Genomic DNA, 26143 nt, shown 5'->3' with positions numbered 1-26143 from the left:
GACATGTGTTTAACCAGAGATGCCTGCAAGGGGGGATGGGGGGGGGGGGGGCAACGGGCGACTGCTGAAGGAACGGGGACATCGTTAATGATCAGCGGTAATGTGCGCATCATTGCCAATATTTTGCATAGACACTAAGCAATATTTTAGTCAATATCGCTCAAAAGGGGGTAAATGAGCAATATCATTTTAAATATTGCTTATTATGTATTGACCTTAAGTGAGAGGAAGGCCTGAGAGAGGAGGGATGGACCAGAGAGAGACAGACAGACAGACAGACAGACAGTCCAGAGCCAGAGAGAGCGACCAGGATCAGAGAGAGAGAGAGAGAGAGAGAGAGACCAGGGTCAGAGAGAGACAGATTACAGTCAGAGAGAGAGAGACAGACAGACAGACCAGGGTCAGAGGGAGACTGATTACAGTCAGAGTGAGACAGACAGACCAGGGTCAGAGAGAGAGACCAGGATGAGAGAGAGAGAGACCAGGGTCAGAGAGAGACAGATTACAGTCAGAGAGAGAGAGAGAGAGAGACAGACAGAAAGACCAGGGTCAGAGAGAGACAGATTACAGTCAGAGAGAGAGACAGACAAGACAGACAGACCAGGGTCAGAGAGAGATAGACCAACCAGGGGGAGGGTGAGAGAAAGAGAATCTCCAGGGAAAGTGTTCTGTACCTTTGGCTGCTCCTGCTGGGGATAGCACAGCTCCTCCTAATGAAGCCATACTGTCTGCTTCCCTTCCCCTGCTCTAGTCTGAAATGAGCTTCACAGAGAGCAGTCTCCGATTGGTCCAGTCAGTGTCCTGTGCTGCTGATCGAAGTGCAGTCGCTGGGTCCTAGCTCCTGCACTTCTTTAGGGGTTGGCTGCCTCTGCTCTCCGTGCCAGCAGATCGTAGCAGCTCTGCGTGATGGGGAGAGGCTGCTGATAATTAATATACGCCCATGTGTCCGGCCACCCGCCAGCGAGCCTGTCAGCTGCTGCTGCCCCTGCCTTCCCCTGCACACAGAGAGACAGACGCTAAAAGTCATTTTTCACTTCCAGTGTCTTGACAGGCTGTGCTTCCTCTCAGATGCTAGAGGTGACTTCTAGCGTCTGTCTCTCTGTATGCAGGGGAAGGAACCGACAGGGGAAGGCAGGGGCAGCAGCAGCTGACAGATGGCCGGACACACGGGTGGGCAGGCGGACACACGGGCATCAGTGGTCGATCCACCCATTTTGCTCAGCCGAGCTACTAGTAGCTCGCGAGTGACGGGTTGGTGAGCACTGGTGTAGGCAATTATTCAAGGAAAGGAGAAAGAGAAGATTTGTAATGGTGTGGCGCACCAATAAGAAAGATCAATCATAAAACATAACCTTTATTCATTCAATTTTAAAGCAAGCGAAATATTAAAAGAAAACAAAAATAGACAACAAGTGATGGGTAGTGTGTGTTGAAAAATTAGTGTGTGCTTAAATTATGTATATAGATAAATGAGTCTGGGACAGACTTTAGGGGTTATTCTAGTTGACTCGCAAAGGCACAATCACTCTCTTATGGACAAAACCATTATGCACTGCAGGTGGAGCTGATGTACAGTAACATGTGCAGAGAGAGTTAGATTTGGGTGGGGTTTGTACTTCAAATTAATATCTATATTGCAGTGTAAAAAATAATAAAGCGGCCAGTATTTACCCTGCACAGAAACAATACAACCAATACAACACCCAAATGTAACTCTCTGCACATGTTACATCAGCCCCACCTGCAGTCACATGGGGCCTTATTCTGGTCTGTGCGGCCGGTGCCGAATATGCGGCCAGGAACGTGCGTTCTAAACCCCGCCTTCCGTACGGATCGCTCACTCCGTCCGAATGCGGTAAGCCGCTGACCGCACGGAGCACGAGTGGATTTCTCATGGATACACCTCCTCCATCTCTTGGAACCTCCCCCATCATTCGATGGTCGCATACCATCGAATGCAGGACCGAGTGGTCAGGCAGCTCCCGCGAGCTCAGACCACTCGGGCATTTCTCCGTGCAAAAGCAGGGATCTGGGCGGGCAGCTGACATCCGGCAATGTCATATGTCCTCCCCCTACATGTGCGTCACGGCCGCATTACCATACGTACGCCCAGCGTTTTCATGGGAACGCCCATGAAACGCGGGGCGTATGCATATGTTAATGAGGCCAAACAGCCCTTCACGCCCCTCTCCTCCCCCTGTTCGTAGTGTAGACAATTCATGCGGAATTTGGACGTATGTCCCTTTCGCACATGCGCAGATATGCCTCTGCACATGCGCAAACACAAAACATCGGCGGCCCGAACGCACGCGGATATATCCGCACCAACCAGAATAAGGGCCATGGTTTTGTCCATAAGAGAGTGATTGTGCCTTTGCAAGTGAACTAGAATAACCCCCTTTGATCAGCTCAATTTCCTTTATAATATTGCTGTTATCCCTTGAACAGTCACTTTATTTATATAATTTGTTGCTCTTTGAGCATGCTCTGTGAAAAAGTATCAATAAGTTCAAAGGAAAAAGAAGTAGCACTATTTGTGCAGGGAGAATATATTGTATCTTCCTTTAGGAAGAATTGATACACATTCAATTAAACTTTGTAGGTTATATTGAAATAATTGTGCCTGTTGAACACTACTGGTGAATAAATAAAGAGGAGAAAACTGACTTATGTGATCACATACAATTGATTTATTAGATATAAATTCAGACAAATTCCTTATCTCATAATGGTAATTTGCATATATAATCCGGCAATGTTGCATCCACTGTATATAGCCCTATAATTGTGATATTCAGTATTGAAACTGTGTGTAGTAAAATGCAGTTTTACAATTAAGTATGGTATGAATACACTAGCAGGGTTAATTATAAGCAGTGGAGATAGGGTTAAATTAAATCATAAAGCAGAGTCTCCACTGGTAAAGCCGCTGCTGATAGCGGAATTATAGCGGCACAAATAAGCAGAGAGAGCCCTTAAAAGGGCTAGAGCTGAGAGCGCAGACCAGAGAGGTGTCACATGTCTGTGAGCGCTGTAGAAATCATTCAAAGGTCAGGGACCATCGAATGATTCCATTCGCATGCATGCTGGGAAATCGGTGTGCGAGCTGGGTGGCAGTTGGTGCGGGCGGCGTTTAGATGACCTGCAAAGCTGGGAACTTCACAGCTTTGTGGGTCAACCAGAATGACCCTCTTTGTGTGCTGCAATGAGTAACACTCCATTAGCATCACTATGATCACTATTTACCTGTTTTTTCATACAATCACAGTAACTAATAGTAAACCCTTCTTCCTTGAGGATTCTTTTTATATCATTCTCATCATGTTTGTAAAAATGTACCTTCTCATTCCCAACCATGAAATAAGATGCGTTTAAAATGCCAAGCAATATAAGATTTCCCCCAGGTTTCAGTAACTTTGCAAGTTTCCTCAGATTGTTGACGTAATCATCTTCGTCTTTGCTGATGGTCTCCAGAAGCCAGGCACAGATGACACTGTCGCCTTGTTTCACCGCCATGGGGACTGTGAAATGTTCTTTATCAGTGTTAATCTTCACGACTTTCATTGCCGTCTTCAGTCTCAATTCTTTCTCCTCACTTTGGTCACTAAAAACACAGACGCAACAAAAGTAATTGAGAAAGTTAGAGGCAAACGCAGGATTTTTTTATGGGTGGTGGGTTCCATAACACAAACACACATGAGCACACGTGTATGCATCACACATTCATCGCACACACATACCACACATGTATTTATCACATATTCATCTCTCTCTCTCTCACACACACACACACACACACAAAATTTGCTAAAGCTGCTAAAGGCCAGATGTTTGAAGCTTCAAAAGTGATAAAGCAGGGTTGACTACCCTTTGTAGTGCGCCCACCATGGCTGCCTCATCTGGTGCACTTGTGGTTGGGATGAAAAATACATAGACCTGAGTATATATTGAAATCACCTATTTTTGGTAAATTCTTTTAAGGATAATTTTATTCCACCAAGGGTAATCCTACGCAGTGGTGTAGTTAGGTGCCACGGTGCCTGGAGCAAGGGCATGTGTCGCACCCCCCCAATTTGTAGTAGGCGGGGCTCTTGCGTGGCAAAAAGGGGGAGCGGCCTAACATTATACCATGCACCGTAATGCCCATTGCACATATTAGCGAACTCTGTAATACCCATTACACATAAAGCCACATGCCATAATACCAATTACACATAAGGTCACACATGATGCCCATTGCATACTATATAACAAACCGTAAATATACTGTAATGCTGTTCTAACTGCAGCACCTTGTTCTCCATGCTGCAGATGGTACCACAGAGCCGCTCTTCCCAGCTCTTAGCCACTTAAATAGCGCTTCAGCGCTATAATGATTACTAATGTTTAGTCTTGGGGCAGGGATGGCGGTCTCTACAGTTTGTACTGTGATCTCAGGCTCCTAATTGCTGAGCCATTATAGCGAGATCTCAGTCCTTTGGCCGCTTATGTTGAGGCAGGCATAGTCGGCATCTCCCTTGGGCTGTCTATCAGGCAAAATAAAATGTTGTTCTGCAGGACTAGTTCTCCGTGCTGCAGCACTAGTTCTCCGTGCTGCAGCACTAGTTCTCCGTGCTGCAGCACTAGTTCTCCGTGCTGCAGCACTAGTTTTACATGCTGCAGCACTAGTTCTCCATGCTGCAGCACTAGTTCTCCATGCTGCAGCTAGTACCCCAGGGCCACGTGAATACGATTTCAGCGCTACAGTGATTATTAGCGCTAAGTGCTGGGACAGGGACTGCAGGGCTGGCAACAGTTATCCTGGGGCCCGGTACTCTGACATCTCTGCTGGGCCCTGGGCCCCCCCTTCCCCAACACACACATTATATGAGACATGTTTTTACTGGTGACTGATTAAAACTGAGTACACCCTACGTGATGTGATTAACCAGAGATGCCTGCAAGGGGGGATGGGGGGGGAACGGGGACATCGTTAATGATCAGCGGTAATGTGCGCATCATTGCCAATATTTTGCATACACACTAAGCAATATTTTAGTCAATATCGCTCAGAAGGGGGTAAATGAGCAATATCATTTAAAATATTGCTTATTATGTATTGACCTTAAGTGAGAGGAAGGCCTGAGAGAGGGGGATGGACCAGAGAGAGAGAGACAGACAGACAGACAGTCCAGAGCGAGCGACCAGGATCAGAGAGAGAGATAGAGAGAGAGAGACCAGGGTCAGAGAGAGACAGATTACAGTCAGAGAGAGAGAGAGACAGACAGACAGACCAGGGTCAGAGGGAGACAGATTACAGTCAGAGAGAGACAGACAGACAGACCATGGTCAGAGAGAGAGACCAGGTTCAGAGAGAGAGAGAGAGAGACCAGGGTCAGTGAGAGACAGATTACAGTCAGAGAGAGAGAGAGAGAGAGAGAGAGAGAGAGAGAGAGAGAGAGAGAGAAAGACCAGGGCCAGAGAGAGACAGATTACAGTCAGAGAGAGAGAGACAGACAAGACAGACAGACCAGGGTCAGAGAGAGATAGACCAACCAGGGGGAGGGTGAGAGAAAGAGAATCTCCAGGGAAAGTGTTCTGTACCTCTGGCTGCTCCTGCTTCGGATGGCACAGCTCCTCCTGATGAAGCCATACTGTCTGCTTCCCTTCCCCTGCTCTAGTCTGAAATAAGCTTCACAGAGAGCAGTCTCCGATTGGTCCAGTCAGTGTCCTGTGCTGCTGATCTCAGTGCAGTCGCTGGGTCCTAGCTCCTGCACTTGTTTAGGGGTTGGCTGCCTCTGCTCTCCGTGCCAGCAGATCGTAGCTGCTCTGCGTGATGGGGAGAGGCTGCTGATTGCACCATGGTTCTTCTCCTGTGCTGCTCTCCCTACTCCTCGGCGGCATGAAGACGCAGATCGCAGGGAAGAAGACACAGTGCAGGGTAATGAGGTCACCATGTCTGCAACAGAGCCTGACCCATGACGGCGTGAGGGGGGCGGAGAAGGGCGGGGGGCGCCAGGCTGCCCCATTACCATATGGGAATGCCCAGCTTTCCATGGGTGTTCCCATGAGAACGCTGGGCATTCTCATGGTAATGAGGCAGTGATGTGAGAGCGGGGGGCTGGCAGCTGACATCACTGGATCCGGGCTGGCAGCTGACATCACTAAAAATCCATTTGCAGCCTGTGCGGGCGAACCCACGCTGTGAGGGGGTGGGGGGCGGGGGCGTTCATTCGCCGGGCGGGGTTTGGTGGATTTGCAAGGCGGCGAATTTGCAGCCTTGCGAATCAACCAGAATGACCCCCAATATACAGTAACCCACCCAAATCTCTCCCCTCTCTCTCTCTCTCTCTTTCTCTCTCTGTACATGTTACATCTGCCCCACACAAGCAGTGCATCATGGTTTTGTCCATTTGAGAAAGATTTTGCTTTTGCGATCACCTCTGAATCAGGCCCATGAATCTTAGTAAATGTAACCCTCAATGTTTATAGTCACGTGGGAGAGATACTTAACCTTTTTCCTTCCATATTTGTAACACTATCTCTTGTGTGGTCCCAAGGAAACGCTCCGGTACCTGCTTTCTGCCATTTTTGGATTTCCATAATGCATGTCTCGCTAAGCCTCAGTACATAGATATCTTTAAAAAATTCGCAGGCAGAATAGAGATGATGAACCAAGGGTCCAAAACTGAAGTCAAACAAAGTCTGTCCTTTAATGTGACCTGCAAAGACAGAGTCCAAGTTATTTAAAACATCATTCTGTATCTCGATATTACGGATACACAAAATATCTCAACACTCCGAATACATTTTAGTAGAGGTAAGGATGTTAATCATAAGGCATCTCGGTACTTACAGTATGTAGTCTCACAGCGGCAGCTGGTCGCCTGCTCCTTACGGGTCCGCGTCCCCTCACGCTCGCCACACTTTATAAAATCAACTCCACGCCGCCGTAGATGGTTCCTACCCCACTATCCACGTTGGTGTGGAGTTGATTTTATAAAGTCTGGATGAGTGCAGCGTGCCCCACAAGGGGACACGGACCCGCTGTGAAACTACACAAGTACCGGCATCTCTTCTATGTATTAGAAGATGCTTAACAATAATATCAAAAGCAGTGTTAATGGGCTACACAAGTAGTTTATTTCATACCTTTTCTCATTCTCTACTTTTGAATTTATTACTCCTGTGATATAGAAAATAGATCACTAAAACTATTAATCACATTTGAGTTAAAAATTTATCATAATTGATTATACATGAAGCAATCATTTTATTTTATGTTATATTTAATCTCTATTCACAAATCTCTACCTTCCCCTTTAGTATTTGATTTTTACATCTTACAAGAGAATTACATATCTCTCTCTCTCTCTCTCTCTATATATATATAGATATATATATATAGATATATATATATATATATCTATATATATATATATATATATATATATCTATATCTATATATATATATATATATATATAGATATATAGGTCTAGTGTCCGTGTCTCCGAAACACTGCCATCTGTTGGCAGTGAGTGAAACTACATCTCATTCTCTGTTACACATGCGCAGACACAGAGGCAATCACAAGTTAGCAGACTAGCTTTTGAAGCAAATATATATATATATCAATTATGTTCACTAGTTTATCTGTCGCTGACATCTTTTCACCTTCAGTTTTTTGTGTGAGTTTGCAAGGCGGTCGATAATCGAATGACTGCGTGTACAAATCATAGCATCAAATGGCACCAAAATCAGAGATTGCTCTATACGCAATCCTCTCACAACTTGAGGCATACCCAGGAGTTTTTCAGGGAGGCTGTGTCTGTGACATCAGTGCTGGCACCGACACAGCTGTGAAGGGTCAGAGTTACACACACTCGCACAGACTGGAAAAATCATTTGATGGTGAGTTGCAGATGGATTTGCAGCTGGACGACGATCAGTAATATTTTTGAAAGCCATTTTCAGACATGCACAGGGTGGGATGTCACTCTACGAGGACAATACCAGCAATCCCAACAACCCCAGAACTATCGTCTTTGTAGGAATTTCATGACATTCATATTGAAGCTATAATTAGCAGCACAGTTCGGGGGTTATTCTGGTTGATTTGCAAGGCTGCGAGATTCTAGTTAGCTATACAGCGAGTTCAGCCCCGTCCCGATGTTGTGGGGACTGCGCATGTGCATGGTCTATTATGCGCATGTGCAGACCATCTTTGGCTTCGACGACTTGCATAAATGCAGAGTAATTCGTAAACATCAGGACGGGCAGCGTGGTCGTCGTGAATGGGGCTCGCCCAGCGTTTTGTGGGAGTCCCCATTAAAATGCTGGGCTTTCCCATGGGTATGCAAGCGGGCCGATGCCTGCTGCCTGCCCTGTCTTTGGCCAGGAACACGCAAGCAGAAGTCAGGATAAATCATTCGATGGTCGGCAACCAAATAATACATACATTCCATATTACAGTGCTTCTTCATTAACAAAAATGCACCTTACAAAGTAACAATGTAACTGATTACTAGAGAGGTATACATACGGTTACTGAACATCTGGTATACATACGGTTACTGAACATCTGGTATACATACGGTTACTGAACATCTGGTATACATACGGTTACTGAACATCTGGTATACATACGGTTACTGAACATCTGGTATACATACGGTTACTGAACATCTGGTATACATACGGTTACTGAACATCTGGTATACATACGGTTACTGAACATCTGGTATACATACGGTTACTGAACATCTGGTATACATACCGTTACTGAACATCTGGTATACATACAGTTACTGAACATCTGGTATACATACAGTTACTGAACATCTGGTATACATACAGTTACTGAACATCTGGTATACATACCGTTACTGAACATCTGGTGAAGTTTCTCCAAGGGAAATTTTACTCCAAAATCTTCTAACATCGTTTCTGAGTGTTCAGAAAAATAAGTATCGAGAACTGCTCTAGAATCAATAGGATGTTCATGATAGAACTTAGTGTCGCTACAATCCATCCTGGATCACTGACACTGGATCACTGACAGGCTGAATCTAATGTTCTTTGTCGATCAAGCCATTCTATTTATATTCACTAGAATTTAGAAATTCGTCATTACCTGGAATAATTCCATTTGTATTTATTAGGTGTAATTCATTCAGATCATCACATGAATGTAATTTGTTTTGTCTTCAGATGTTCACGAGAATACATGTATTTTAATCTGTTTATGTAGCATAAATTACTATAGCATCTACTTTCCATTTTAAATTGAATGAAACTGAACAAATATGTAATTATAATATCTCCAAAAGTTCAACCATCATAAATGCTGTTTCTCCAAAAAGGGTTATCAAAGGATTGGCCAAGCATATCTGCCGAGCAGCATCCCCACAACGTTCTGTATGTCGGATACAGTGACGCACACCGAGGAGATTGAGCACATATCACCAAGCCCTGCCCCATTAGATTAGGGTTCATTAGAATTGCATCACTTGGCCCCACCCTTCTCGATAGACCCACAGATCACTGCATTTTCCCATGACTGGGTGGAGCTTAGTAATATCTATATATATGGAACACCCCCCCAGAACATTCCTGCATTTATATTTGATGTTTGCATCAGCAGAATATTGAACAGAGGTCTATTTGAAGATCGGTCCAGTGCAAGTACTTCTGTATTGAAAGAAATTCCTGACACCATTAGAACCACCAATGACAATAATTAAAGTATGGTGTGTTCTGTGTTCATCTGCATTTCATCACATTCACGTTGAGGCTTTAACTATCAGCAGAGATGACATAGTGGTTAGCATTGCATAGGCAAAGTGGCTGTGTTTACAGGAAGCCGCAAAATCCTGATTTACTACCATGCATTACCATGATTATCCCAATGGCCTTAAACCGGCAGCTGCACCACCTAGTGTTTTTCCATCCACAGCTCCAACTGTGATCATTTCTCACTTGTACAGTACCTTCCATATGCTTGGCGTAAGAGATTGATTTGATGGTCACAGCGTTCATCCCGAACTGCAATCACATCACAGTTTTTAGCAATAAAAAAATGCATGAAGGAGGCGGTATGCAGGCTGGAGGGGGGGGGGGAAGCAGGCTGGGGGTGGTATGCAGGCTGGAGGGGGGTGGTATGCAGGCTGGAGATGGTATGCAGACAGGGTGTGATATGCAGACAGGGTGTGGTATGCATTCAGGGGGTAGTATGCAAACAGGAGCAGAGAATTTGGTACTTATGTAATATCTGGGCTCCCGTTTTTCTTATGAGACCGCGTCCGCTCGCCACGCTTCGGGCACAGTGGCTCGCTGCGCTCGCCACACTATATAAAATCAACTTCATGCGTAGTTGGATAGTAGGGGCATGACAAAATGGGGTGCATTTAACATGGGAGCCCAGATATTACATAAGTACCGAGAATTTAAGTGTTAGCCTGCCCCACACCCCCCGCCCCCCTCCCCAATATAGGGAGGGAGATAAAAGGGAGAGTGAGAGGGGGGAAAGGGAGAGCGAGCGGGGAGAGAAAGAGGGGGATAGATAGAGGGTGGATAGAGGAGAGAGAGAGAGAGGGGGGGAGAGAGGAGGGGAAGATAGAGGGGGAGCAGGGGCAAACGCAGGATTTTCAGAAGGGGGTTTCCAGAGGGGGGGAGCAAAGCACGGAGATGGACACTTCGGTGACCCAGTATATACCGGGTCAGTTAAAGTATTATAGATAGACTAAATGTTTATAAATAATAATAAAATATATATATATATATATATATATATATATATATATATATATATATATATATATATATATAGATACAAAAGTACCAACACACTCGCCATTCCTAGGAATGGGGTGCAAACAGCACCCACATCCCAGGGTGGGGTGCGGTGGCCTGTGACCACACACTCTAGTAAATACAAACACAGGGGGCCCAGCACTCACTACAACAAACTAACTCACCTTAACATTCAAATAATCATTAAATAAATAATGGGGTTTTAGTTCATGAATTGATCAATGCATTTAAGCTTGCAGCCCATCGCCAAGGGACCCCATTTCACTGCAAGTCCTACACTAAAAACTGGTTTTCTTGGGAACCTGGCACCTGCTTACACATCATAGCTAAAATGAACATGTGTTTTTTTCCTGGGTTAATGCTCAACTGCCAAGTAACTAATGGCTTTTATAAGGTGAGACAATCCCAAACACAGCACCTGAATTAGTATTAAAGGGGCAGCTGTCACAAGTTTCAGGTAAATGAGCTTATCTAGGGTGCATGATAAAGCTATGATCACAGTAACAGAGGTTAATTAAAAATCAACCCAAATATATAGATACAGAAGTACCAACACACTCGCCATTCCTAGGAATGGGGTGCAAACATCACCCACATCCCAGGGTGGGGTGCGGTGGCCTGTGACCACACACTGTAGTAAATACAAACACAGGGGGCCCAGCACTCACTACAACAAACTAACTCACCTTAACATTCAAATAATCAATAACCCCATTATTTATTTATTGATTATTTGAATGTTAAGGTGAGTTAGTTTGTTGTAGTGAGTGCTGGGCCCCCTGTGTTTGTATTTACTAGAGTGTGTGGTCACAGGCCACCGCACCCCACCCTGGGATGTGGGTGCTGTTTGCACCCCATTCCTAGGAATGGCGAGTGTGTTGGTACTTCTGTATCTATATATTTGGGTTGATTTTTAATTAACCTCTGTTACTGTGATCATAGCTTTATCATGCACCCTAGATAAGCTCATTTACCTGAAACTTGTGACAGCTGCCCCTTTAATACTAATTCAGGTGCTGTGTTTGGGATTGTCTCACCTAATAAAAGCCATTAGTTACTTGGCAGTTGAGCATTAACCCAGGAAAAAAACACATGTTCATTTTAGCTATGATGTGTAAGCAGGTGCCAGGTTCCCAAGAAAACCAGTTTTTAGTGTAGGACTTGCAGTGAAATGGGGTCCCTTGGCGATGGGCTGCAAGCTTAAATGCATTGATCAATTCATGAACTAAAACCCCATTATTTATTTATTGATTATTTGAATGTTAAGGTGAGTTAGTTTGTTGTAGTGAGTGCTGGGCCCCCTGTGTTTGTATATATATATATATATATATATATATATATATATATATATATATATATGTATATATATATATATATATATATGTATATATATATATATATATATATATATATATATAATAGGAGAAGACTGCGTCACTCGGGACTGGTTCAATAACAAACAACTCATAGCCAGACAATGCTTAAGTTGACGTTTCAGCCCTCAGGCTTTTATCAAAACAGCTTACATGAGCTGTTTTGATAAAAGCCTGAGGGCTGAAACGTCAACTTAACCATTGTCTGGCTATGAGTTGTTTGTTATTGAACCAGTCCCGAGTGACGCAGTCTTCTCCTATTATCTACATGGGACAGCATTGCCTGTACTTATACTGAAGGCACCGGGCAGAAAGTTTCCTTCTGGAGTTAAGTGCCAGCGTTTTTGCACAATTATATATAAAATGCTATTTTGTTTTTCTCACTGAGGAACAATAAAACTTTTCTGCACAATTATATATATATATATATATATATATATATATATATATATATATAACATAGGCAAAAACGAGAGTCACTCCAGGTACTTGTTAAAAGATTTTACTGTATGCTGTCTACAGTGTTTCGGCCCGGATCCCGTCTTCAGGACAATAACAGTAATACATTCCGTCCCCTCCTCGGCGTCCGGGACCTTCTTCTGGGACTTGAATACAGGGGTTGAGGATGCTGTCCAAATATACAGAGTTCCGGGTAGCTGGCAATGACGTACCCTCGCTTCATTCATTACCCTGGTAACGGGGGCGTGGTGGCGTAGTGACGTAGTAGTCAGTATCACGGCTGTTTAGACGCTGCCTCCATGGCGGCTGACCGAGGGGAGAGCTGGGTCTTCACAGGTGAGCTTTGTAATGTCCTGATTGTGTGTGGGCGGGGAACTATTGGGAGTGTACCTGCAGGGGTATTTATTTGATCTGTATACACCACTGCTTGTATGTATAATTTTCCCTGATGAAGGGGGGTAACCCCGAAACTGTTGGAATAAACTTATAACATCTTTACCAAGTCTGCCGAGTGCCGCCTCCTGTGTACATATATATATATATATATATATATATATATATATATATATATATATATATATATATATATATATATATATATACTGTATATATATATATATATACTGTTCAACATCCGGCACTCAGACTCTTTTGGTAGTCTGGGGTGGCGTGCTCTGGCTTAATAAGTATATTGGTCACTGTCCATGTGAATCATAGACACCAGTCACTGCTTGATTTAAAATGCTGTTTACTGCATGTGAAATACAAATGCGGTCATCCTTCACCAGTGTCTAAGCACAAAAGAATAATGTGAAGTCCATTTGCTACTGAAGACTCGCCATGGTATTCCTGCGGCTGTGCCGGGTCGGAGTCCCCTGACTCCTTCTGTCGGGATGGGTGGCTGGGTAGCGTGTCAAAAGTGAAGTGCAAGAGAACAGGCTAAGCCCGCTTACCTTATATAGGAGTGAAGGTCTCCCGCCGTTGCCCGTTGCCACTTGGCACCCGGTGTCCGTGTGAGTCATCTCCGTGCGCCGCTCCTTGTAGCACCAGCACGTGGGAGCCGCGTCAGTCGGCTACGTCACTGCGTCTCTCCCGGTTGCCATGGTGAGCTGGGACGCTTTCTCTTAGTCACCACTGCACTGGGCATAGCGTAAGAAACCTTATGGAAAAAGAGAGAGAAAAAAAGTCAAAGTAAATAAAGAATTTAAACATAAACATACTCATTGACTCCTATTACAATATCGTCTCTAATGATATAAAGGAGACTTTAACTAGTTTGCGAGATTTCTTGGTCAACTCTAAGGGACTGTTATTTTTTCTTTGAGGATGGAAATGTTCTACTAGAAATTGCAAGGGAAGCTGTAGTACTGTGATTGTGTAATGGGGGAGTCACTAATTAGTGATGTTCAAGGTGATTTTTTCTAGTACGAAAAAACAGCACTCCAGAGGCAACAATGTTAAAAGGCAAAGTGGTGTATCAAAGCATGAGACGAGCTTTCGGGGTATTAGCCCCTTCTTCAGGTCTACACCTACAGCACAGAAATGCAGTACAGTACTGGTCTTTATATCTTTATACCTGAAGGTAGCTCCACACCAGCACACTTCCCGAGCACGCCAGACGCCACCGGCCGGAAACTGGGAGTTGACGCACTTCCGGGTAGACGCACAGTCAGGTTGCTAAGCAGCTAGCGTCTCTCCCCGGACAGCGTACCATCCCGGCTCCAGCCAGATGCGCCTTAGGCAAGCGCTTCTAGGCAGGCACTTGGTGCGGCTACCTCATGCCCCTGTCATACTCACCAGGATCGTGCGCTCACCCCGCCGGTCAGGTTGGCTCTCTTGTCCTACATAACGGATAGACGCTTCGGGCTCGGTGGCTCACTGCGATCGCCACACTATATAAAAACAACTCCACGCCGATGTGGATAGTGGGGGTATGAAAAGGTCGGAGGACGCGTACCGCCGCCCCTCGCAGGCTCGCTGCGCTCGCCACGCTTCGGGTTGCCGTTGATAGTGCTGGTGGCGTTAACAATGGGTATTTGGGGCTCACGATTTTTTTATCTCATGCATCTCATGGATCTCATGCATCTTATGAGATTAAAAATCGGGTCCATCGCGTTGATTGTATGCCTTAACTACCTTAAACTTAAGGCATACAATCAATGAGACGGGCGCCGTGCTAGGAAAGCAGTATCAAGGTATGCACTGTACTGCATTTCTGTACTGTAGGTGTTGACCTGAAGAAGGGGCTAATACCCCGAAAGCTCGTCTCATGCTTTGAATACACCACTTTGCCTTTTAACATCGTTGCCTCTGGAGTGCTGTTTTTTTGTACTAGATGTGTTTATGCTATCGGGCACCGGGGCCAGTTGGGACTGTTAAATGATAGTGAGTGCCGGCAGTGTTGTATAATTATATTGGATGCCAGCCTGGAACCAATCAGGAGTGACATCTGTTTGTTGCAAGGCACCACACTGATTTTTACTATCTGAGACTATTGCAGCATCAGGATTATACATCTATACCTGTATTTATTCATGCTTGTGAATACATATGACCTCCCCGACTATGGAGACATCAAGGCCCGGGGATGCTCCTGGATGCCAGTTGTTTGATGTGCCACTAGAGGAGACGTCCACTTTTACATCAGCCGAAATTGAAAACATTTTATTCAAAGAGGACACCTTTCCAGACGCTACCCAGTTGAATATGGAGGAGGTGTATTATCAGTTGTTTAGATTGCGTTGCAAGGAGACAGACTATCTTCTCCACGGCTCCTCCCTATCTGAATAATACAGATTGAGGAGAATCCCGAGGGGGTTCCGTGTTAGGAATATTCCCACAATCGGGAGACGCAACCCAGATTTAGTTCGAAAATGGATAGGGATTCTAAATCGATGCTCTCTCGATTTAATGATTCTAGTAATAGAAGAATCAGGACGTGAGTTGCAAGTGGCAGAGAAGAAAATTGATGACTTCAAATTAAGCCACAAAACCTTGTTGGACGATGAACAGAATCAGAGCTGGATGACTAAATTGGAACAACAGTGTGAATCCTACAAAAAGGATTTACTAAAATTTAAAAGAAACATGAAATCTGTAGTCAAGGCAGACTATGAGGAAAATCGCGTCTACCATTGGTTAGCCGGGGGTAATTCGTCAGATACCCCAAGAAGACCCAATAATAGCACAAGACGCCAGAGACCGTGGCAATCGAGAACTGGCGCTGGCAGTACCCGGACTCAGGCTAATCCAGGGCAGGCCACGAGTGACAGTGAGTTTGCGGTGTCGGAGTCGGATGAGGCTAGTGGTTCTCAGAGCCTCCCTTTAGGCCAAGCCCCGTTGCCGGCAAACACAAAAGGCCGGCCACCCGTAGGGGACGGCAGAATAAAAGAAATCCGCAGAAACCCGCCTCGGGTACGGAAGAACAAGAAGTACCCTTAATCTTCAATTTATCGGACAGAATTTTGTCCCCAATTGAGCTCAGTGTGCTAAATAGAGGTCTGACATTTGTGCCGACCAATTTTCATGACAATTTCATCTGGAGATGCGACCACCACAAATTCCTTAGAAAATTACGACTTAAAGAACATTTCCAAAATCAGGTCTAACCGACTACTTCAAATCCAATTGATGATTTCCTTAAAACCAGACCAGTATCCAGGATTTGATCCAATCTCGTCCAACCCTTCGATAAAAAACGTTTGGCAGCCTGGTCGATGATTTGGTGAACCGTTTCACAGGCATTGTGTCTAAAAATTTGACTAAAGAGAAATCGTCTGTCCTTAGTCAACTTGGTTGATATGAAGACATCACCATTAGGCCCGCCGACAAAGGCGGGGCCATAGTGGTCCAGAATATCTGGGACTATCAAGATGAAATTTATTCACAGCTTGGAGATGCAGCAGTTTATGAAAAACTACGGGAAGACCCCACAGCTGGATATTTGAAAGAACTCCAGTCAGTCCTTAAATCCGCAGTGTCAGCAGGACAATTGTCAAATAAAGCAGTTAAAAATATCTTATGCGAACATCCTGTTATCCCTGTCCTATACACCCTCACGAAAATGCATAAAGATGTAATAAAACCCCCAGGACGCCCTATCATTTTTGCCCGCAATTCCCTCTACCAACCTGTTTCTCAGCTACTGGACTTCCTATTACAGCCCCTACTTCCTGTTAAAAATGCGTTTCCTAAAGACACAACAAGTTTTTTGAATTTGTTGAATACCATTGGTGATTTGCCAGAAGACACCTTGATGGTGTGTTTGGATGTATGTAGTCTATATACATCCATCCCCCATCAAGGAGGTTTGGAGGCTATGGAAGCATTTATCAAAGATCATCTTAGTGCTGAAGTGTTTAATCATGAGCTGTTTTTCCGTTTGCTTGATTTGTTATTACATCGTAATAATTTTTTTTTGACGGGAGCTACTTCCTGCAACTCCGTGGCTGTGCCATGGGGTCAGCAGTGGCCTCGGCATATGCAAACGTATATATATTCCAACAAGAGGATTCATTTTTTCGTAATGATCCTCTAATTAATCAATATATACATGCATATACTCATTACATAGACAATGTATTCTTTTTGTGGACAGGTGGTGTGGATAGACTCACATCGTTGATCACGTCGATCAATGCTCTTGAGTCCATGATTAAATTTACCATCTCTTGGAGTGCCACAGAGGCGCACTTTTTAGATGTGGCAGTGTTCATCGGAGACGGTAAAATTACTACTGATGCCTTTTTCAAGGATGTTGAGCGGAATACGTTTTTAATGGCCTCAAGCCACCATCCGCCAGCCTTAAAAAAAGAGTCTACCCCTGTCCCAAATGATGCGGATTGCTAGACTAATGAATGACAACATTGGTCTCCCGGATCGCCTGGACACCCTCATTGCCAAATTGCTGGCTAGGGGGTACGACCGTGGGATCCTGGAAGACCAGAAGTGTAAAGTACTACAAATGTCAAGAAATAGTTTGTTATCTCAAACATCCAAAATTAAACAAGAATTGTTACCCTGGTCTAGTCTATCTTCTGTAGCCAGCCCAGTGCTAGGCCAAGCCACACGGGCACTATGGCCTATAGTAAAGTTGGATGTTGATTTGCCTGGTTTAAAGAAAATTCACCCTATTGCAGCCTTCAAAAGAGGAAGGAACTTGCGTGACCGCTTGGTTCACACCGACATCACTGCTCTGGGTGTACCAAGGGCTCCTAATACCTACTTTAAGCCCCCAGGTTGCTACAGCTGTTTTAACTGTTCAATATGCAGCTATATGATTAAGTGTAAAAAGTTCCATCATCCGCATACACACAAATCCTTTGAAATTAGATCTGTGTTAACATGTCGATCCACATACATTGTTTATGTAATTGTATGCCCCTGTGGGCTATACTATGTGGGCCAGACGTCACAGAGTTTTTGTGAACGGATGGGCCTGCATACAGTAGGTCAGCCATTAGTCTTACCTTGAGTGGCAGGGAAAGTGACCAACCAGTAGCCCGCCACTTTAAAGAAATGCGACATCAGCTCTCAAATATTTTATTATCGATCAGGTAAAAGAGTCTATGCGAGGAGATAGAGTCAAATCTTTACTCCGTATGGAGGCAAGATGGATCCTGAGGTTGGATATTATTCATCCGAAAGGATTAAATGATAAACTGAACTGGAATAGCATTACTTGAATGCAGCCCTCTTGATATGTTTATTTATGCACTGTTTTCCTTCTTTCTCTCTTTCTTTCCTTTTTTCTTATTTATTGTTTCACTTACATTGGTGTGCACTTGTATATTTAACATGTATTCTGTATGTCCCCACTAGGAAGTGATTGCCACCTGCTGGAAGAAGGGAGGCTACTGCCTATGCAGCCTGAGTGAATGCGGAGAACTACGTTGCCTAGCAATGTATTGGGGCCCCTACCGATCCTCCAGCGGTAGGGGTGGGGAGCTTTGATGTCCCGCAGGTGGTAGGGGGTATTATATCAACCGCTCAGCATGTAGGGCTTGGATCAGTAATTTCCACTAATTACCCCTTTACTGCACAGATGGTGGGAGATGGGGTGGGAGAAGGGGGCATTGGGCTGATTGAAGGGGCCCTGATACATAACTTCCAGGGTGGTAGAGGATGTTTTATATACATTATAGGGGATGCCAGTGCTATGAAAAAAAAACAGATGTTTAATTTGCATAAATGTGAAGTGACATGGTGTCTGCTGCCATCTAGTGGCCTGTGCGCAGAAGTGTACATGTTAAAAACCTATTGAAAGGTGAGAAAAAGTAGAATGGAAACAAAAGAAGAAACTGTTCCTAGTAGCTGGGCATCATTGATATCAACATAAAAGAAGGCATCTGTCCAATTTCCTATGATAATCCCCTAACAGGGGTTGAGCACCACTCGAGTGTGCATGTTACATAGGATAACACCTTATTAGGCATCGCCCTGTTGCTCTGTCATTTATTTTAACAGCCCAGACAACGCATCTATCTTTTATATGTATATTTATCCTGTGTGGTGTACCGCCTTAGGGCGGGATGCGGGATGCTGTATCATCCACGTCCCCTTACAGTAGCGCACGCAGGGGGGGTTTCTGAGTACCCAGAAACCCCCCAGGAGTCTAAGGGCCCTAGGCTGAAAGCTGAGGGTCCCCTCTTACCATGGGTACAAGAATTTTAAAAACCGTCCCTTGGGAACCGGAGATATCTGACTTCAAAGCAGTGGTCCCCATCCAAGCATGTTAATTGCTTTTCACAGTCAAATATTTCAGGTCTGACGTAGAGTTTTTCTGAGGGTATATTCCAAAAGCTGGGACTCTCATCCTTTGATGGACACTATTAGCTTGTCTCTATTGTTCCCAGAACCAGAGATATCGGCCTTCCAGCAGCTGGTTACTGCTCCAGCTCCACACACCTCGTATGTAGTTTTATATACTCGTTGGCAGATTGCTCTGCCTCCTGAACTCTGATCCCCTAGTCCCCAATAACATTTGGTAGGTAGGATTCTCTAGTTTTTAATTCCATTAAAATCTAAGAAATCTATTTTCGGTAACTGGAGATATCTGCAGTCAAGCAAGCTGTCCTCCCACCAGAAAATTATGAATAATAAGCCCACTCCACTATATATATTTAATATTATTATTATGTATATACATTTGGTCTATCTATAATACTTTAACTGACCCGGCTTTGCTCCGCCCCTCTGGAAACCCCCTTTTGAAAATCCTGCGTTTGCCCCTGCCTTACTGCCGCACATCGCCGGCTACCGCACACCCTTTTATCACATATGCTGTTTCATATGTGATAATTATGGCAAAGGACAGCTCTTGTGGTAAGAGCTGTCCTTTGCGATCTTGCCGGTGATGTGCTGTGTGTCCCGGCGGCTCTTCCCTCCCTCCATTACCCGGGGCTGCTGCTACCGGGTGGCCTCTCCACCTCTTCCCTGCACCCGGAAGAGGATACTGTGCAGGGAGGAGGTCACAGGTCCAGGCAGCACACGCTGTGCTGCCTGGACACAGCAGGTGAGGGGGGGGGGGTCGGCGCGAGGCGGCTGGGGTCCGTTTGGGGCAGCGTGGGTCGCGTTAAAAAGCCCATAGGCTTCTATGTGGTATCGCCAGCTTTTGCTGGCGATACCCCTCGCAGCGAAAACCCGCCGTGCGGGTTTTGCTGCATATCAAAATGCGGTAAAAATGCAGATAACGGGGGTTTTACCACATTCTTGCTTTACAGAATCTCCCCCTTAACCTGTACATCTCCTGCATCACATTGTTTGGTGCACCCTATTAGGTGCCCAGTCAAGTACAGCAGCCCCCCAAAAAGTGTTGGGGAGTGTTGTGCTTCACTAGTATAATATATATATTTGTTCCCATGGTTGCAGTAGTTACAGCTATTATCATTAGGCATCCCACTATTGGGCTTTTACTCATACATATCTATATAGTACAAACAGATGCCTTCCTTTATGTTGATATCAATGATGCCCAGCTACTAGGAACAGTTTCTCCCTTTGCTTCCATTCTAATTTTTCTCACCTTTCAATAGATTTTTAACATTTATATCACTTCTGCGCACAGGCAAATAGATGGCAGCAATTGAACATCTGGGTTTTTTCATAGCACTGGCATCCCCTATAATGTATTTGTGTGTATGATGCCATCATTAGTTTTCTTTGCACGACAGTTTTTCAGTACATGTTCAAATTTGTAAACATCTGCTTATATTGCCATTTTCACTTATTGCCAGGTCTGTCCACACAGCGCCGGGTCCGACCAATGGTCAGACGCAGCTATGATGCGCATACACGTGCGACGCAAGCTCCCTCATCAGCATATGCCTCAAGACCTGAGTGCCAGGCCTCCCTGCAACTATATATAGAGATATATAGATACAGTGGCATAACTAGATATTAGTAGGCCCCATAGCAAAAGTGTGTGTGTATGTATATATATATATATATATATATATAGATAGATAGATAGATAGATAGATAGATAGATAGATAGATATTTGGCACAGGTACATACCCAGATCCCTGGGTCTTTTTAAAGGTGCTTTATTGTCCCGATGTTTCGGGGTGTGAGAACCCCGTTTTCAAGGTACATAAAAACAGTGTATACAAAATAAGTCCTACCTTAAATAGAGCAGCTAGGAGAGAAGTGCTGGGCGTCCCGTTCGTAGCGAGTCTGGGGCTGCTTCCGGGTTGTAATCTATGTTATTACTGAATTTTTAATCTATCACGTACATTAATTAATTATTTATCCATTACTGGTGCCAATATACACCAGTATCTTAAATTATGCACATGAATTGTTTCACCATGTCACTGTTGTCATTTTAAATTAGCATTTGTTTTTTATTCACAGTCCCCTCCGTGGCTATCAGTGCGGCACAGTAAGATCGGCATGGAGTTGTTGTCAGGGGTTGCCAAGACAACCTCCATCAGCACAAGCCAGCCTACGTCACCGGAAGCTCGGGAACCCGGAAGCAGCCCCAGACACGCCACAAACGGTACGTCTCACTTTACAATGTATTTACTTCTATTTCGATGGGCATTTTTACCTACAGCGAACGGGGTGTGCCATGGGTTCTTCCGTGGCACCCTCGTTCGCTAATGGGTACATGTTTCATGTTGAAAAACAAATATTCTTTTCAGATTCCAATATTATTAATAAAATCCTATTGTATTATAGATATATTGATGATCTGATTATCATCTGGTCAGGAACTGAAAAGGAACTAAGTGACATCTTTAATCAGCACAATCTAAAGCCCCATCCAATAAAATTTACTTATGTGATCAGTCCTGAGGAGATTGATTTTCTAGACGTTAAAATTCACTTACGAGCAGGTATCCTCACAACCAATTTATTTACCAAAGAAACCAACCGTAATAATATCCTTCACCATCAGAGTTACCATCCGCCTAGGTTGAAGGCTGGTCTACCGTTCTCTCAGTTCCTGAGAGTGCGGAGAATTGTAAGTGCGGATGATGAATTGGTTAGACAGTTTGCAGTATTAACCCAAAAGTTTCTGGACAGGGGATACCCTTTAGAGGATTTAAGGGTACAACAAGATAAAGCAATGAGGGTACCCAAAGATGAATTATTGGTATCCCGCAAAAAGAACGAACGCTCTAATTTCATTCCCTGGGTGAATCACTTCAATCCCAAAAGTAACATGATACGCAAATCATTGAATAAAAACTGGCCTATGGTCAGGGATGATCCAGAGTTAGACTCCCTGAGGGACACTAGGTTCATTCAGTGTTTCTCTCGGGGTAGGAATCTCAGAGATATATTGGTTAAGACCGATGTTACTGATAAATCCAACAAAAGAGGTGTCATTGCTCCACGCAGGATGGGATGCTTCAGGTGTCCTAACTGCGTGACTTGTAGCTACATGATAAGTGGGAGTTCGTTCAAACATCCTATGTCGGGTAAATTTATTGAGATTAAACATTATTTAACATGCAGTTCATCCTTCATGATATATCTTATTAATTGCCCCTGCAGTAAATGCTATGTGGGCAGAACTGAGAGAACTTTCAAAGAGCGCATGGCTGCACACCGTAGTGCAATAAAATTGTCAATTGAAAAGGGCCACAGTGAGCAGCCTGTGGCCCATCATTTCATGGAAGCCAGGCACTCTTTGAGTTCTCTTAGGCACCATATTATTGATCATGTACCCCCCAATGTCAGGGGGGGTGATCGAGCGAGAAAACTCCTTCAACTGGAATGTAAGTGGATACACCAGTTGAGGACATTGTCTCCGCTGGGGTTAAATGCGAGCTTGGGGTTAAATGCCTTTTTGTGATACGGCAATGTGATTACATGGTAGCCTGGTAATTGTCATTTTTTCTTACTAACAGGTTCATCCTCCTTTGACCAGTAGGGGGCGCCTGGACCTAATGCTCTAAGATCTGCTTTAAAAGCTAACATTTTAACAATGATTTGACCTGACAGATATTGTATTGTTTTAATATATTTATACATTTTTATCTTGCTTAATAGATGTGTTTTTGTAATAGAAGTGTATTGTGATTGAGATGTACAGTGTGATGTTTTTTCCTTTTTATGCAATCTGATGGCAAGTAATTTGCATTTTTGTCTGTAGTAACACAGATTCACTATGCATCACCTGATCACAACAGGTGTCTTAATTAAAGTCCTTCACACCCCAGAAGGGGGAGGGTATGTTTTCACAGGGATGTGGCTATAAATACTGTGTATGTGTGCAACTTTGTATCCTGATGATGAGATTAAATCTCGAAAGATCTTGAACCTGTGTGTGGTCTTTTTCTTTTTCTTCTCCAAGACGCCCAAGTGCCGCCTATGCTCTTCTGTATGTATATATATATATATATATATATATATATATAATGTATATATATATATATATATATATAAGGTTTTTTCAAAACGGCACTCAAAGAAGTCCAATAGCAATGGTGGTGCAGGGTCCAGACACAGCAAATAATAGAGACAGAACTTACCCGACCTTGCAGAAGGGAAGAAGACAGACCAGCACTCGTTATAAAGAGATAATTGTATTAGAAAGTGTTCACAGCATGGCAAACATCTTTACAAACATCAGACAGACCCGGCAGTCTGTTTCAACTGGGCTCTAACCAGTTTTCCTCAGGGGTACAGAGCATCAGCTTACACAGGCAGTATTTAACAAGAAAAAGGCGCCAGAAACAAATGAGCATTCAAATTAGCGCTGTCACTCAGCACCACGCACGGGGCTGAGAGCGTCATGTTGCTAAGCAACGGGGGCTGGTCTGCGCGCGTCATCAGGGAATCCCTGTGACGCCTGTGTGTGAGAGCTAATGCTGTTTGATGTTCTAAAGACGGCTGGAGTGCGGGGATAGCAGGGAGCATAACGAGTGAAGAGGGAAGAGGCAGGTTAGTGCAGGTGGGAGCTGGATGCGTACAGTGGGGGCACTGAGGTGCGGATGCATAGGCGGCTTGTTGTATCCCAGTGAGTGGGGAAGGTTTCTGTCGGGTGATCACCTGGGTTGTGAGGGATCACTGGATTGGGAGGTGCTAATGACGCGCTCAGTCTCAAGTACTCAGCTATAGGATAAGGCTGAGAGATGCATGTGATTGACAATGCAGCATGAGAGAAATGTCCCCACTAGGAAGTGATTGCCACCTGCTGGAAGAAGGGAGGCTACTGCCTATGCAGCCTGAGTGAATGCGGAGAACTACGTTGCCTAGCAATGTATTGGGGCCCCTACCGATCCTCCAGCGGTAGGGGTGGGGAGCTTTGATGTCCCGCAGGTGGTAGGGGGTATTATATCAACCGCTCAGCATGTAGGGCTTGGATCAGTAATTTCCACTAATTACCCCTTTACTGCACAGATGGTGGGAGATGGGGTGGGAGAAGGGGGCATTGGGCTGATTGAAGGGGCCCTGATACATAACTTCCAGGGTGGTAGAGGATGTTTTATATACATTATAGGGGATGCCAGTGCTATGAAAAAAAAACAGATGTTTAATTTGCATAAATGTGAAGTGACATGGTGTCTGCTGCCATCTAGTGGCCTGTGCGCAGAAGTGTACATGTTAAAAACCTATTGAAAGGTGAGAAAAAGTAGAATGGAAACAAAAGAAGAAACTGTTCCTAGTAGCTGGGCATCATTGATATCAACATAAAAGAAGGCATCTGTCCAATTTCCTATGATAATCCCCTAACAGGGGTTGAGCACCACTCGAGTGTGCATGTTACATAGGATAACACCTTATTAGGCATCGCCCTGTTGCTCTGTCATTTATTTTAACAGCCCAGACAACGCATCTATCTTTTATATGTATATTTATCCTGTGTGGTGTACCGCCTTAGGGCGGGATGCGGGATGCTGTATCATCCACGTCCCCTTACAGTAGCGCACGCAGGGGGGGTTTCTGAGTACCCAGAAACCCCCCAGGAGTCTAAGGGCCCTAGGCTGAAAGCTGAGGGTCCCCTCTTACCATGGGTACAAGAATTTTAAAAACCGTCCCTTGGGAACCGGAGATATCTGACTTCAAAGCAGTGGTCCCCATCCAAGCATGTTAATTGCTTTTCACAGTCAAATATTTCAGGTCTGACGTAGAGTTTTTCTGAGGGTATATTCCAAAAGCTGGGACTCTCATCCTTTGATGGACACTATTAGCTTGTCTCTATTGTTCCCAGAACCAGAGATATCGGCCTTCCAGCAGCTGGTTACTGCTCCAGCTCCACACACCTCGTATGTAGTTTTATATACTCGTTGGCAGATTGCTCTGCCTCCTGAACTCTGATCCCCTAGTCCCCAATAACATTTGGTAGGTAGGATTCTCTAGTTTTTAATTCCATTAAAATCTAAGAAATCTATTTTCGGTAACTGGAGATATCTGCAGTCAAGCAAGCTGTCCTCCCACCAGAAAATTATGAATAATAAGCCCACTCCACTATATATATTTAATATTATTATTATGTATATACATTTGGTCTATCTATAATACTTTAACTGACCCGGCTTTGCTCCGCCCCTCTGGAAACCCCCTTTTGAAAATCCTGCGTTTGCCCCTGCCTTACTGCCGCACATCGCCGGCTACCGCACACCCTTTTATCACATATGCTGTTTCATATGTGATAATTATGGCAAAGGACAGCTCTTGTGGTAAGAGCTGTCCTTTGCGATCTTGCCGGTGATGTGCTGTGTGTCCCGGCGGCTCTTCCCTCCCTCCATTACCCGGGGCTGCTGCTACCGGGTGGCCTCTCCACCTCTTCCCTGCACCCGGAAGAGGATACTGTGCAGGGAGGAGGTCACAGGTCCAGGCAGCACACGCTGTGCTGCCTGGACACAGCAGGTGAGGGGGGGGGGGTCGGCGCGAGGCGGCTGGGGTCCGTTTGGGGCAGCGTGGGTCGCGTTAAAAAGCCCATAGGCTTCTATGTGGTATCGCCAGCTTTTGCTGGCGATACCCCTCGCAGCGAAAACCCGCCGTGCGGGTTTTGCTGCATATCAAAATGCGGTAAAAATGCAGATAACGGGGGTTTTACCACAT

At 44.6% G+C, this 26143-nt stretch overlaps 1 protein-coding gene and 1 long non-coding RNA gene across 3 annotated transcripts; one reads left to right on the top strand and one right to left on the bottom strand.

Moving 5' to 3' along the window:
- Positions 1-2714: 2714 nt before the first annotated feature.
- On the bottom strand, positions 2715-6696 carry LOC146041892 (nicotinamide N-methyltransferase-like). 2 transcript variants are annotated; one of them, XR_014463656.1, is made up of 2 exons: positions 5584-6041; positions 2715-3604 (listed from the first exon to the last, which is right to left on the bottom strand). XR_014463656.1 is itself a non-coding variant. In XM_083161753.1 (2 exons), exons 1-2 carry the CDS (start codon positions 6580-6582, stop codon positions 3175-3177), a joined length of 519 nt encoding a protein of 172 aa, XP_083017879.1. In that variant the 5' UTR covers positions 6583-6696; the 3' UTR covers positions 2715-3174. The 2 variants fall into 2 exon arrangements, 1 of the variants encoding a protein (XP_083017879.1); XM_083161753.1 differs by lacking the exon at positions 5584-6041 and adding an exon at positions 6494-6696.
- Positions 5723-23395, top strand: LOC146041893 (uncharacterized). The gene is made up of 3 exons (XR_014463657.1): positions 5723-5920; positions 21479-21623; positions 22984-23395. It is a non-coding gene; the product is annotated as an uncharacterized LOC146041893 (long non-coding RNA).
- The last annotated feature ends 2748 nt before the right edge of the window (positions 23396-26143 follow it).

The sequence above is a fragment of the Crinia signifera genome, chromosome 19 (genome assembly GCF_055691185.1).
Source record: "Crinia signifera chromosome 19, ASM5569118v1, whole genome shotgun sequence".
In the NCBI taxonomy this organism is placed as follows: domain Eukaryota; kingdom Metazoa; phylum Chordata; class Amphibia; order Anura; family Myobatrachidae; genus Crinia; species Crinia signifera.
Note: the sequence above shows the minus strand (reverse complement) of the source record. Positions and strands in the feature narration are given on the sequence as shown.

Bases quoted from the DNA above. Each gene is read 5' to 3' on its own strand.
- LOC146041892 (XM_083161753.1), bottom strand. From the start codon at position 6,582: ATGGAAATCCAAAAATGGCAGAAAGCAGGTACCGGAGCGTTTCCTTGG. The intron at 3,605-6,493 runs GTTAAGTATCTC...CTGTGTTTTTAG, and splicing joins ACAAATATGGAAGGAAAAAG to TGACCAAAGTGAGGAGAAAG.